Source organism: Octopus bimaculoides, chromosome 10 (assembly GCF_046866305.1).
Source record: "Octopus bimaculoides isolate indiv1 chromosome 10, ASM4686630v1, whole genome shotgun sequence".
NCBI lineage: Eukaryota > Metazoa > Mollusca > Cephalopoda > Octopoda > Octopodidae > Octopus > Octopus bimaculoides.
In genome coordinates this window covers 4,164,308-4,180,411 of record NC_142937.1, presented here as the reverse complement: position 1 = coordinate 4,180,411, position 16,104 = coordinate 4,164,308, and the positions used below count along the sequence as shown (strand labels likewise).

Below are 16,104 nucleotides of genomic sequence, written 5' to 3'. Positions count from 1 at the left end.
CAGGTGCATTGATAGAATTTTCACTTTAATGTTGTTTATCAAGCTATCATGTTTTTCATTTCCATGTTGGTTAAGTAACAATGTTGTATTCTTTTCTTTATAATCTTTCTGGGTTTCTCTATTCTTTCTGCTATGCTACAACTTGTTTCCCCTATGAAACCATGGTGATAAATAAGTCCTTTTTATTCTTTCTAGTCTTTTCTGTGATTTGCTCTGTGATACAGGGCAGGTTCTATTTGTATAATTTTTGTTGATCATCTTTCTGTAAGACTTTTTGAGATGATATTTCATAGTTTGATACCTTCCTCATGCCAGTTTTTGTTTTCAAATAAGGTTCTTTATTCCATTGCACTTTGCTCATTGAACAGCTGAATTGAGGAATGCACTGTGTATGCAGGACATAAAGTAACATCACCACAGCCCAAATGGTGTCAATACAAAGATGTGTGGAGACAAATGTTGATTAGCCCTGATCAGACAGACTCCTGGTCAAAGAGCTTCAAACTGTGATCATTCTGTTTTCAGATATGTATATATATATGACTATATTATTAGCGTGTCTTTTTTAAGATGATTGAATGTGTGACTTGAAGGTGTTTGGCTGCATTTTCTTGCAAATTAAAAAATATAGAGCCATCACCATCCAAGCTTTGATGCTGAACAACGGAAGTTTAATATTAAGTTTTATTCTTGTACTATTGAAAACAGAAGACAAAATGTCTTGCAGTAAATAGTTAAATGCCTTATGTTTTGAGTTCAAATTTCACTGAGGCCGCTTTTGTATTTCATCCTTTCCAACATCAATAAAATAAAGTACCAACAAGGATCACTGTAACTGAATTATGACTCTATTCACAGAATGTGTTCTTTTGTTCCTGAGTTTCAAAGAATTATTATTATATTTTTTCAGGCCTGTAGACATATGAATGATGATGGTGCATGTGTAGAGAGCTGTCCATCTATTCGGAACAACCGCAAAAGAATGAGAATCCACTCAGGTGACCAGAATAAGTTAACCTTTCAGGATATCTGTCTTAGAGAATGTCCAGGTAATGACAAAAACATTTTTCATATTGTTTAAATGGTAATAACATCATGGAAGAGCCAATTAAGAACACACAAAACTCTTTATTCACTTTAAATTTATTTCATAAGTTGTTAAAATTTTCATTACACATCTGTATAACTGTAACTTTGAACTTAACAACTTTGTATGTTACTAACCCTTTAGCATTTGCCTTATCCTGTCAAAAGTAATTTTTATTTATTCACATTGTTTTGAATTAATCTTACATTTATCTTGTAGTTTTGGAATTTCGATGAGGTAACCATTAATTTTTAGGATTATATTGTAGGGTTGGTGTGAGTGGCCAGCTTTGGTCAGTTTGAATGTAAAACAGATGAAATATCTTGGCTGGATATGGCCAGGTTAAAGGCTAAAGGGTCAAATGGCTCTTGCACAGTGTAGTTGCTTCACTTTCAACCCTCAGTATCAGATCAAATCACTTGCTAGAGAAGTACAACTCTGAAATTTATTTAAATGTCAAATTTCAAAACAAATATTTTTCAACATTCTTTGCAACAAAATTAAAGAACAAAATTTTGAGTGGTTAATTGTATGAAGTCACAAACTGTGGATTTTATTTCTATGAGGAGTATTGCATTATGTCCTTGGAAAATAATATTCCATTGAAAATTTGCTGATAAACAGAAATCTAAGTGGTTTTACTATAACAATAGCGTTTAGCATTTGAAAACGTTTTTAATAATGCAAAGACCTTGTTTAATCATATGTTGAAATATCTGGGTCATAAGAATATTGGATAGAAAATCTTGTGTTATTTGTTCTGGTTCTTTGTGTTCTGTGATTAAATCCTGCTGATCTAAACTTTGCCTTTCATACTTTTGGAGTCAATAAATCAATTCAGGGTAGCAGGGTGGTGGACTGGTAAAACTGTAAGAATCTCAGCTTTGATGCCTTGTGGTATTTTATTCCCCCTCTCTATGTTCTGAGTTAAATTCCACCTAAAATGCCTGAAAATCATTTTCACCAAACTTGGTGAGTAAAGCAAATCCTTGAAATAAATTTCAGCATGAAACAGATGGTGGTAAGCACTGTCAAGAGAAGGGTTCCTCCAGTTGGAGTTACTTTGTGTCCTGCTGAATGAATGAATGGTTGACATTCAGAATCAAATTATTGTTTTCTTTTTCTTCATTGCATAGTCAGAGGACAGGGGGCATTGTACACAGCTCTTTACAGAGCTCCTAAGACTGATGAAAGGAAGGGAGAGTTTATCCTCAACCTGGAGACCTAGCTTGACTACTTGCACCTCCATAAGGTCCACTAAAGGGCCAAGTGATGGTCTTAAACCTGGTGGCAATTTAAGTTTTACTTCTCAAGACAGGTTTACATTGACTAAATTTCACTTGCAAAACTTTGGTCAATGTAGAGGCAATGGTGCATGTTGTACATAGTGGGATTGAACCTGAAACAATGAAGTTGTAAAGTAAACTTCATAACCACACAGCCATGTCATGACTTTATTATCACTTCACCATCCATTCATCCATCCATCTCTTCTGTCCACTACTCCTGTGTGAATCATTGCAGTAGAGGGCCCTCAGGTACCTCCGCCATAGGATCCTCTCAGAAACAATCATCATTAGACTTTCTGGCTGGACTCCCAAGCATGACCAATTGAGATTATGGATATTATCCAACCATCTCATTCTTGGTCTACCTCTAGGGCTTCTGCCAGTTGGCATAGCTTGAGGAATTTGTCTTGCCATTCTTTCCTGTGACATTCTAATCACATGACCATAGTACCAGAGCTGTGACCTCTTTTTGTGGAGAAATAGTGGCTCAACCTGGAGAGACTACCTGATCTTCAAGCTACACACCTTGTTGAGTAATGTTACCCTAGAGATCCTTCAAAGAAACCCCATTTGGGTTACTCGTATTCATGATTGTACCCTTTTAGTCGTTATCCAACATTCATGACTTCAAGTGAGAACAGGCATAAAATCGAGTTTGTTGCCTCACCCCAGTGTTCATTTTGGTTTCTGTGAATTGAATAGATTGCTTAAGAATTTAACTTTCTCAATGAGTTTGTCAAACAGGCTCATGAAAAGATAAATACAAGAACATCTTTTAACCAATAAGTAACAAGTTAAAACTATGTGATTTCAAATTAAGGTCTTATATCCTGCTGTGATTTCATTTCTACTCATCATCAACATTGTTTAACATCTGTTTTCCATGCTGGCATAGGTTGGACAGTTTGACATGGAGCTGGCTTGCAGGGAGCTGTCCAGACTCTAGCTGTCTGTTGTGGCGTGGTTTCTACAGCTGGATGCCCCTCCTATCGCCAACCATTTAACAAAATTTGCTGGGTGCTTTTTATGTGCCAAATATAAATAATCAGCTGTTGTTATTTTACAGCTTACACTTCTCGATATGGTGATACATGTGTCTTATCATGCCCTGAAGGAACATCATCCGTCAAAACTGACCAATATTCCACAAATGTCTGTGAGCCATGCAAAAAGTGTCCAAAAGGTAACCGAATATTTACTCCTTTCTTGCAATTCTCTTTTCTTCCTGAATTTGTTTTAAATTGTTTATATCTTGCGAGTTATAATCTTGCTCCACTTCTGGGTCCAGTTGGTTGTGGGTGACACCACAACAAATCACCAAAAATGAACAAAATGCTGTTAAGCATTTTGTCCAGTATGCTAATGATTCTGCCAACTGATACAGGCAGATATGACCTATATGTGTGTGCATGTATATATATATATATATATATATATATATATATATATATATATATATATATATATGTAAACGTTTGTGTGCATCATTTATATATATATATATATATATATATATATAAATGTAAGATCCAGGAGTCAAATTGTAGGAAGAAAGTTAGCTTCAAGCAATCTGTAGTAAATATTAAAAAAACAACTTTCAGGGACAATAGTGGTTTATTGAGATGGAAGATTGTGCATTTTTTTTGTATCGAAGAATGATAAGTTGAAAAAAGTTCTTTTAATATCCCATGGAAGGCAACCAGGGTTTCTGAATGTGTGAATAAGATTACAAGAGTTATGGAATGGAGTAGATCCGGGCTACATATCTTTCAACCTTGGCTTGAAGAGTAGCCAGCAGTATACACCTCGCTTGGATTTTTACCACTTCTGAGGTTCCCTCCACTATGAAACACATAAGTAGCCCAGATCTTACCTACTCCATTCTGTAACTCTTGTATATATATATATATATATATATATATATATATATATATATAAATATATATATTATATATATTTATTTATTTATTTACACACACGGACTCACACACACACACACACACACACAGGCTTCTTTCAGTTCCTATCTACCAAATCCATTCTCAATGCTTGGTTGACCTGAGGCTATAAAAGAAGACACTTGCTCAAGGTGTCATGCAGTGCATTGAACCTGGAACCATGTGGTTGGGAAGCAGACCTCTTACCACACACTCTTTCCATACATGATATCCACAGCAGAGTACATTGGAAAGTATTTTCTGTCCAAGCCTCACATATATATATATTATACATGTACACACATACAAACAGGCAAGCAGATATATACTCATTCATATATATTTTGTTATTTGATGTTCCTCATTCTTTCACACTTTTCAGCCACACTTTGTGTTTCCTGTCATGCTATTTACCATTATATTTTGTCATTCAGCCTTTCTCAATCTTTGATAATTTTCAATCAGTCTTTATGTTATATATTTTCACAGAATGTGTATTTGAAGAGGATTTCGTTCATGCAGGAAACATTGATATACTGAAAGACTGTGTAGTCGTGAGGGGTCACATTGCTATAGTTGAGGCTACATTTAAAGGGTAAGTGTAGTAAAATCTCTACTTGCCATTCATAAGAGGAATTTGAATATAATTGTTTTGTTGCTAAGTAAACTAGTTCTTGATTATAAAAGAAAAGAGTTGAAGAAAGGTTGTGGTATGAGAAAGAAATGAACAGCTAGAGACAAATTCACATAATTTTCACCAAATGAACAGTGGAATGAGAAAATGGTAGAATAGTATACTAAATGCCTTACATCACAATGAATACAACTAACAGTTGGAGAGTTGCTGCTAACCCAAATGTGGAGCAGTTTAAAATAAAATAACAAGATCGATGTAACTACAAATTTCTTGGATTGCTTCCTTCTGAAGATAGGCCTCTGCATCTGAAATATAAAGGTTTTATGTAAAACTTTCTACATTGTTAGAAGCTTTGTTTATTTATCCTTTTTGATATATAGTGAAACTGTATATCCCTCCTGGTAAAAAGTGGTAGGAGTCAGCCATTATAAATAGATTAGTAGCTGGTAGTCAAGAGAGGGTTGAGAGTTGAACGGCTGAGAGTCGACAGTTCTAGTCAGTGTCCTGTGAAGTTAGTGTATTACTATTCCAGTACAAAGAGATACAATGGTATCCGATGACTAGTAACTATTGTGGTTACTAGCGTAAAGCAGCAACTATAGTACAACAGCAATCACACATCACACCAGTGGGAAGAACACACTTTACAACACCTTTTCTTTTGTACACACACACACACACACACACACACATTCACCCATGGATACATATGGGATATACCCAGTATAGATATGGGAAGACCATAGTTCAAATGCAGACTCAATACACAATTATGAAAAGTGTATATTTTATTTTGATTGTGTGAAGCTCTACAAAGAGCTTGCCTGTGTCACAGATCTGGGTGAGATACATTAGCCAGACACTGATTAATGTATCATCTGGACTTATGAAATGGTTCACTATCAAAACTGTCCCTATATAATAATAGCTGATACAAATGTTGGTTGGTTGGTTGGTTGGTTGATTTTTCTAGTAATGCTTTATATCACACATATATAGAGAGAGGGGAGAGAATAAAGAAGATATATAAAGAATTAATATAAATGGTGCAGGATGAGTGCACATACTAGGCTTGGTGGCAGGCGATGAGTGAAGGAACATCATATAGACACACACACACATAGTCTAAGAAAAAGTAGTTATACACAAATATATATCCTCATATTTGTATATAAGGATATATACAAATTCCTCACATGCATACATCCTTCCATATTAGAAGGATATATATACTTATGAGGAATTTGTTATATTAGTATTCACTTCATCATTTTGGTTTTCTATGGCTAAGTGGCCCTCCTAACACCAACCTGTTTACAGACTGTACTTGCCTTTGGCAAGACTAAAGAATCCTCTCAGCACTACATCGTCTGTGTGTATTGGGTACATTTAACCATATTATTAACCAACCACTTCACAGTGTGCTGCGTGCCTTTAACCCAGGCTGAAGTTCGAAGAAATGAGTTCACAGGCCTTGTACTGAATAATGACATTTTTTTGCATTTCCACTAGTTTTTTTCTCTGAGTGCAGCTGAAGTCTGCATATAGAACATAGCTTTGCATCTTCCACTTAAAACTCAAGTGGTTCGAAATAAAAACAAACAGCACCAGCAATGAAAAAAAAAACAAAGAAAAAGATAGCCATCCACATATAAAAAAAATTATTTGTTTTGAATTTCACTCATAATAAAAGTTCTTAGGAATTTTTAAGGACAAAATAATATTAAAAACAAAAAAATGGTACAAGATATGTATAATAACATTATTTAGCACATTGAGAATTATATTTTTATATATACATGTTGAGAATTATATTTTTATATATACATGTTGAGAATTATATTTTTTCCTTGTCAAGTTTATTGTCAACAAAATTTGTGTATGGTTAATATCATTTGTTATTTACATGGTGTCAAATGCCACACCCATCTGAGTTGATATATTGAGTTTGTTTTAACAGCTGCAGTTTAAAAAAAATTGTGCATTTATTGTAAACAACAACAAAATAAATAATGATTGTTCAGAAAAGTTCTCAAAAAATTCCAACTTATGTTTTCTTTCTTTTTTTCTTCTCTTTAGCTGTTCAGTTACTTACTACAGCTATAATGTTTAAATGCTTAGCGGCATTTTGTCCGTTTTTACGTTTTGAGTTCAAATTCCACTGAGATCAATTTTGCTTTTCATCCTTTCAAAGACATCATTTAATGTCTGTTGTCTATGCTGGCATGGGTTGGACGGCTTGACCAGGGCTGGCAAGCTGGTAGGGTGGGGGTGCTGTACCAAGTTCCAGTCTGATTTGGCTTGGTTTCTACAGCTGGATGCCCTTCCTAATGCCAACCACCTTACAGAGTGTGCTGGGTTCCTTTATGTGGCACTGCACAGGTGCTTTTATGTGGCACTGAATGGGCACGTTTATATGTTGCCACACATTATTTGTTCTAATTTCCTGCTCTCTGAGATCAAATCCTGCTGAGGTCAATTTTGCCTTTTAACCTTTTGGCGAAGGTAAAAATACCAATCCAGAGTGGGAGATTGACAGAAGTCTTAGCTGGACAGATAAGATACCTTACAGAAGCTGTCCTTAAACTACTTTTTTGCACCATGGACTGGTTTTATGCTAGACAGTTTTTCTACGAACTGGATGATCACCCTGCTGACTGCAATAGTCAATAGAATAGAGATAAGATTTAATAACTAATGCAAGACCCCTTTTTCTGTCCCTCAATACTACTCCTGCACCAGTTGAGGGGTCTTGTCCTGCAAGTTATTTGGTGATTTCATTGTCGCTGGTGCCATGTGGAAAGCATCCAATACACCCTGTAAAGAAGTTGGTTTTAGGAAGGGCATCCAGCCATAGAAACCATGCCAAAGCAGACAGTAGAGCTTGGCACAATCTTCTGACTTACCAGTTCCTGTGAAACCATCCAACCTATGCCAGCTTGGAATATGGATGTTAAATAGATGATGATGATGATGAATTTATTGTTTCTGTGTGACCCATGGGCTGGTATTGGTCTGTAGCCTGGTGGGTTGGAGGCCCTGCCTCATAGTATCTGTTCCAGCTCTTTGCTTTCTGACAGCAATACCTGTAATGACACTGGTGTCATAGAATATCAGCCTGTGATGTTAACTTTTCCCTTGTATAAGCAACTGCGGCTTGGAGAGAGGAGATTAACATGCATGGGTGACTGTTAGTCTTCGTGAAAATGTCTTACTCAAGCCAGTGCATACATTTGCAGAGGCATTCTTTGATCTTGAACAGTGAAAACTCTATATACATGATATATAAGGAGAAATGTAAATATAGTACAAGATAAAATATCCAGTAAGCTTGGGGCTAGAAGTGGCTTGGATTTCTGAATTTCTTTTTGTTTCTGGAAACAGTTGAAATATAAAAATAAACTATGGAAAGTAAAGAAATAAATTGTATTTAACAGATTCAAATTATACACTTCTATAGCCAAAGTCTGGTTAGTATTTATGAATCCACTTAAAATTCTTAAAATATATCATACCGTACCATGTGTACAATATAATGTTTATAGGATGAAAATCAAATGAAGAAAAGTGAAGAACAGGATTTTATTTAACAGTTATAGGTACATTAATGTACTTCTAAAGCAGAGTATGTTTAATCTTAAAACAGTGAAGAACTAAACTATTTTTAACATATCATCACCATCATCATCGTTATCCTTTAACGTTTGTTGTCCATGCTACCATGGGTTGAATGGTTTGACCAGAGCTGGTAGCAGAGGAACTGCACCAGGTTCCAGTCTGATTTGGCTTGGTTCTTATGGCTGGATGTCCTTTCTAATTCCAACCACTTTACAGTTTATGCTGGCTGCATTTAATGTGGCACTGGCACAAGTGCTTCTATGTGACACGGGCATGAGTGATTTTATGTGGCACCAGCATGAATGCTTTTTATATGGCACTGGCGCACAACTCTTGCAGGCCAATCCTCTTCATCAGAGGAAGTGGCCTTAACACTTCTGCTGTGAAACATGAGTCTTCTTGAGTACAACAAAGCACCAAGTATCTTAGTCCTATGTCATCTCATTTGAGAGGTTCAGCATCCTGAGATCATCCTTCAGTACTTCATCCCATGTCTTCCTGGGTCTCCCTCTCCTACAGGTTCCATTATATGCAAATTAACCAACTTTATAAGTGGTCTGTTTTCTCTGTACCTGGTACACTATATTGCATTATCTCCACAACATTACAATATTTTGGCAGGATACTCTTGAAAGATGTTGACAAAATCCACTAATCTTCATCTGAAGGCAGTTCTACTAATCTTCTAAACATGGTTATAAGTAAAAATTATAATAAATTCACACATTTTAACTTGTAGCTGTGAGAGAATTGCCCATACAAAATAGCTGCTTTTTTTGGTAAACCTGAATTTCTGGAAGCCAGAGGTTCTGTATTCTGTAGGTGTTTAACTTAACCTCCTTTGCAGTTACATTCAAATTGCTGTGTATTATATTTTACTTATGTTTATTTCACTTTCAGGGATAGATACTACAATGTACCTCCAATGAGTCCCAGCAAATTGGATATACTAATGTCTATCGAAGAAATCACCCACTACCTATACATTTCGGATACAGTGCCGACTATAACAAGTCTCCGTATGTTAAGGAATCTGAAGATTATTAATGGTCAGAAAACACTGTGAGTAGCAATATATCATAACCATTATCTATGAGTAAACAACTTCCATTTAAAATCTTGTAAATATAGTACTGATTATGCATAAATTAATGAATTTATTAAAGTATACCCACACACACACACACACACACATATATATATAATACATATCTATTTATATATGTGTGTATGTGTATACATATACATATATATAATACATACATATCTGTTTATGTGTATGTGTTTGTGTTTCTATACATATATATAATACATACATATCTGTTTATTATATGTGTGTTTGTAGACATATACGCATATATATATATATATATATATATATATATATATATATATATATATATTTTCAAAATGTAACCACATGTGAATCATTGGTGATTTTTTTCCCTCCGTCTTCCTTTTCTTTTGGACTTTCTTCTGTTTCTGAAGAAGAGTTTTGCTCGAAACGTTAAACCATCTTTTTTGCCTTCCCTGAGCATCTGCTAATACTTTACATGTCCCACGTACTCACATTGTTGTTTTTTGTGTTTGTTCTTCGTTTTTTTTATTATTTATTATATATATATATATATATATATATATATATATATATATATATATATATACATATATATATATATATATGTAGTGGTTAGATGTGTATCATGGTAAACAGATGTAAAAGGAATGTATATGCCTTTGAAGTAAACAAATGAGTGAATCGATTCATAATTAAAAGTAATTTATTCACTGGACTTAATTTGTTGTTGGTACACATAATTCTTCACTACATGCAAAATGTTGACAACTGCTACGAGTTGCTAGAAATAGAAACAGGGTACATTTGTGGAAATGATATGTCAGAAATGAATATGTTTGTGTGTGTGTGTGTGTGTGTGTGTGTATGTATGTAGTTTATCTGAGACAGTAGTCTACCGTGGAACTTCAAACATTGCTCTGGGTCTATGCGAAAAGCTATCGTGTCGTAGACCTTGCTTGTTCGGCTGCTAGGCCCTTCTCTTCCTCTTCGTCTGTCTGTTGACCACCATATTTATAACGAGCAAGACAAATGAAGTGCTTCTATGTGACACGGGCATGAGCGCTTTTATGTGGCACCAGCATCGGAAAATGACTATCGGAAAATGACCATCTTTGGTTTCAAGATGAAAGGTGTCCTTTCATCAGGATAATGCTTGGGCACACAGCGAAGATGACATTCCAAAGGCTGGAACTGTTTGAATGGGAAACGATGCTCCACCCACCATCTTTTCATTTGTCTTGCTTGCTTGCGTTCTGGCGTTTGCTGAATTTTCTTGAGAAGAATCTCTTCTTAATGGTCAGACCATAGGTGGTTTTCTTCTAGCATAATGGATGTGCAGACATGCACTAAGGCTGTGATATCTCATGCATTTCCTTAACAGTGAGCTGGTATGGTCACTGTTTGTCAGATAGGATTTTCTGTAGCTTATTTCATTGATAGAGCTACAGTCTTGGATCAAGCACAGACTAAGAAAGGGTGCTTAACATCTGGAGTGTTGGCAAGTGTTCACAGTCCTCTGCCAGTTGGGCAATGTGGTTGGTGGAAGTTACACATTGGAGTCCTATAAGGATTAGTGTTGGGCAAGTATGATGATATTCTCAGGGAAACTCTTGGCATTTGGAGGGACCTGTTAGTTGGTGTTTTCCAGAGGACTTTGAGGCTGGGGTCTATGGATAATTTCCAAAAATCCATGGCCTAGTAATGTTGCAAGGGAGCTCTGCCAGTTCGAGACAAGCTCTACAGCCATGGATGTGCTGTCAGACCAACCAGTCCAAGATGTGTAGAGTGAGGCAACCATTCTGCCTGCACACATCAAGGATTCAAGCATTGCTGACTTGTGAAGCTTCGTTGAACAGCTGGATTGTGCTATCACTCAAGTCCATCATGAAGATTATCCTGTCATCTTCTTTTGGTTAGGAGAGGGAAGGCAGCTTTCCTCTGGTAGCTATAGCAAAAGAGGTAGTGTGGTGGATGAGGTTGAAAGGACTGAAGACAGATTCTTTCCTCTTCAGTCAAGCCCTCATCAACTTTTTCAAGTTCCACTTGAAAAGGAAAGTCTAACTTGAGAAGGAAGTGCTGCCCAACAGCCAGTATTTTTGCTGAAAGGTGGGTGAATGTGTCAAGGGTGGCCTGTGTGAATGGGCCAACTGGAGGGGTTAAGAAGGGAAGTGGTACCTGCTGAGGTGCCCTTTGCAGTTGGGACGATGTGTGGGGTTCCTTGGTTAGCCTTGAGTGGAACTACCTTCTTTTGCAGAATTTTATTGCTGAATTTGTTTTGGTAATTGTTTTGTTTTTATCATATACACATATTTTTGTGCTATTGTATTGTCCCTTTTTTTTATGTGTTTGGCCCTAGTTACCAATAAAGAAAAGATTATTGTTATTACTATTGTTTTATTTAGAAATGGATATGCTTTGGCTGTAGTTTTCTGCAGGGGATTACAATCGTTAAACCTGAACTCTCTACGACATATTTACCAAGGGAGCGTCATGATCCGCAAGAACCCTAATTTGTGTTATGCCAACACAATGAACATGTCACACATTTTCTCAACGTCCACACAGAAGACGGTCCTTATAGACAATAAAGACAGAATTGCATGTCGTAAGTATTGCACTGTCTACTACTACTATTGCTTCTACTACTACTACTACTACTACTACTACTATTGCTTCTACTACTACTACTACTACTACTACTACTACTACTACTACTACTACTACTACTTTCATCTTACTGTCCTCTTACATTTTTCTCCTCCCCCCCTTCCTTTCTTCCCATTTTAAACTCCATGTAAATTATATATATATATATATATATATATACCGGAGTATGCACATAAATGTAAAATAAGGTGGAAGAAAGAGTACTCAAATACCAGAGGTAGAGTAATATGCTTTATTTAAAAGCAACAGAAATATAACAAAAGCTGTAACTCAGAGTTTCACGTTCCCGTTTGTCGGACAGGAACGTGAAACTCTGAGCTACAGCTTTTGTTATATTTCTGCTGCTTTTAAATAAAGTATGTATGTATATATATATATATATATATAACTATGCCAGTGGAGTAGCATCATTCAAAGGGTACACGAATGCGAGGAAGCGCATTGTAACCAGGAGTGCATAATCCCATAAACACATCCAACAGTCTGATTGATACAGTCACATCCTTCCATCCATCTGCCCTTCTGTCCGTCTATTTGTCTGTATGTCTGTACATATCTGTAAGTGTTTGTGTATGTCTTGAAATTTCTATGGCTAGCAATATATACTCAGAGTAGACACAGCTAGTGAAAGAGAATAAGAAAAAGTACACTTATCTTTGCAACTCTTATCTTCAGATTTAAGTAAAGAAACGTAGTGGAAAGATAGTGGTTATATTTCGCATTATTAAACAAAATCTAATTAAAACAAATAAACTTTAGGATTTTGGTGCATCAATATCAACGAACTAAATTTATAGGGACGTTGTAAGGGAGGAAACTCTGTACTGTCCAAAGAATGACATCCTGAATTACCTCCCATGAAATGGAATTTTAATTGAATTTTGGATTTCACTATTTTCTAACGTTTAATTTTTGTTTCACATCTAGATACTTAGCATTTTCCTTGTGCTAGAAGACGTTTTTGTCTCACATATATTTGTTATATATATATATGTATGAGAAGGAGTGTGGTCTAGTGGTTAGGCCGTTGCGTACACGATGTCACGATCGCATTTTCGATTCCCAGACCGGTTGTGTGTTGTGTTCTTGAGCAAAACTATTAATTTCACGTTACTCCAGCCCACTCAGCTGTAAATTGGTAAACCCTGCGATGGAGTGGTGTTCCATTTTGAGGGAATCTTGGTCTGCCCGCCTAGCTAGCGGGGTGTGTCATTTGATGACTAAGACAGGACTACGTAACGCATTGTGACCGGCGGCGTATAAGAACACCTGACAGTCAAGTCGATAGGGGAGGAGTTAAGTCGATTACATCGACTCCAGTGTTCAACTGGTACTTGTTTTATCGACCCTGAAAGAATGACAGGCAAAGTCGACATTGATGGAATTTGAACTCAGGACATACATACAGAGGAAATGCTGCTTGGCGAGCTAATATCTCTGCAGTCTCACCACCCTCAGAAATTGTTTTGCAGTTCTCCCAATTTTACCATCTTTCAGTCATATAGCTTTTACATAATACTGAACCAGTGACACCTCCCTCAAATTACTTTATACTATACTGAAGAGAGAAAGAGTGAAAGAAGGAGACATTGGATTGGAGGCTGCTTTGAAAGATGAAGAAGCTAACAATGATTCTTAAATCAACATAATTTATTCTTGTAATTTTAGTCGCAGAAGCTTGTTTTAATATATTATCCCTATTGTGTATTTATACCTATATATATGAAATGAAGAGATACATTTGAATTGAGTATTTGCTGTCTCTCATAAGGTGTATGTGAGAGAGAGACAGAATGACACCAAATGATAGAGAGAGAGGTAAAAAAAATATCTTGTAATGGCCTTGAATTTATAATATCTTTGGTGAGTTTTAAAATTGAATCTTATTTATAATGGAAATGGCAGATCTTCCCAGACCTGTTTGCATTCTGGAGCTGTGATTGGTTTTGAGTGACACCCAAACACAGCCACCAAAAGATGTGATGGGCTGCAATATGTATTTTGCTTATCTGCTAACATTACCAAATATGGTCATGTTGGATAAACTTCAAACCTATATCTAAATAGACAGGCTGTCAGATCAACTTCTGCTGCATATACAGTATTGGAGAGAAGGAAATGCTGGTTGTGGCTAGAATATTTTTGTTCATAATGCTTCTCAGTCAAGCCAGATCTGACAGAAAACAATAGCAGCAGCAGCAGCAGCAGCAACAACAACAAAGTGAATATTGATATCTCACATTGGTATAAAGCAATTAGGTTTTAGCTGCGTGGGTGTATTCAATTGGATTGTATGTCTTGTCCATGTTTGAAATCTCAGTCAGTTTGAAGGTTGGTTAACTTGCTTTGAAAATAGTGGTATTGTTTAATACTAAACATTAATTTCCCAGCAACTCACTTGACTGTAAATTCCAAATGAAAAGAATATGGTCATTTGACCACTCCTCTTCTGGTATACATGTATATTAGTTTAATTATTTTGGAACTATGTTGTTTGATTGGTTGCAAGCTTTAATATCTCCTTCCTACTTTGAAAATCTTTGTTTCGTTCTGTTTGTTTATAAATACTTCCATCCTTATAGATTAGGGGTTGGCGAACTGGGCTAAATTGCCCCAAGTAGGGCAAAAATGAAATTCTTGGGGGTAATGAGGACTCATTAGATATAAGTAAAATTGTATAAACAAAACATGTTCCTTGTTATGACAAAAAATTTTCTTCTGGTATGAGGAGGCAATCAAAAAGTTGCTACTTTCTGAAACCACATACCTTTGCAAACAACAACTTTCCACTCTAATGATCATAAAAACAAAGCAGAAAAACAAAAATGAAACAACATCCTGTCTCCAAAACCTGAAGTTAAAAAAGTTCCAGAAAAATCCTAATGAGGATATTAACTTATTTTATCACATTTGTTTTATACATTTTATATTTATAATTGTTTTCTCCATATAAATAGATTCAATAAACCTTTTGAATTCAAAGAATTCAAAGAATCTATGTTTTTCTTCCTTTCAAACCAAGGGGGTAATGTCAGCATAAATAAATACGAGAGTATTGTAGTTTGCTTCAAGCATTGTGTATTGTTTGTAAAGAATAAAAAGTTTAGAATGGTACGACAATGCACTATAGAACAAAAAATGGACTATATACCTGTTGTAATTTGATTATCTATAGTCCGATGATATTTCGGAATTACAATTCTTTCTTCAGATCTTCTTAGCTGGAGTCTCTGCTATAGTGCATTGTTGTACCATTCTAAACTTTTTATTCTTTATAAATAAATACATTTGGGGGTAATTGGTCAAAAAAAGTTCCCCGACCCCTGTTATAGATTAATTGTATTTTGCCAGATGGTGGCTGAGTATCACTTCAGGAAATGAGTAGGTAACATGACAATGCAGATTTATGTAGTCTTATGTGATATGTAATGTACTTCATATTGGTAATAAACCATTGCAACTGAAACACATGTAGAAATAGTTTGAGCTATCTGTCTGTTTTATTGTAAAGCTAATGACAGTAAGATTTGAACATTTTGTTATAAAGCTCTAAACTTACACTAACTGAGTAGATGTATGATCAGAAATGTTCCACCTGTGACCATCTCATCTTTTTATGTTATTTTCATGAATAATGCACTCTAAATTAAATTAGCCCTAAGATGCTAGAGACTGATTCAATATTTTCATTACTGTATTATAACAGGTTGAGCCTTGACTTAAGAGGCTCTCTTCTTGTCTTAGTCTGTAGTTAAGTAAATTTAACTGCAACCATGCTCCATGCTAAAAAC

General features: G+C 35.7%; 1 protein-coding gene across 1 annotated transcript in view; it reads left to right on the top strand.

The window, feature by feature from the left end:
- Window positions 1-16,104, top strand: part of LOC106869050 (receptor tyrosine-protein kinase erbB-4) — a 99,454-nt gene that overhangs the window by 49,969 nt on the left and 33,381 nt on the right. The window contains exons 6-10 of the mRNA XM_014914560.3: window positions 911-1,049; window positions 3,443-3,559; window positions 4,803-4,908; window positions 9,469-9,630; window positions 12,049-12,251. Coding sequence (XP_014770046.2) covers window positions 911-1,049; window positions 3,443-3,559; window positions 4,803-4,908; window positions 9,469-9,630; window positions 12,049-12,251 — 727 coding nt within the window. The remainder of the gene's footprint in view (window positions 1-910; window positions 1,050-3,442; window positions 3,560-4,802; window positions 4,909-9,468; window positions 9,631-12,048; window positions 12,252-16,104) is intronic.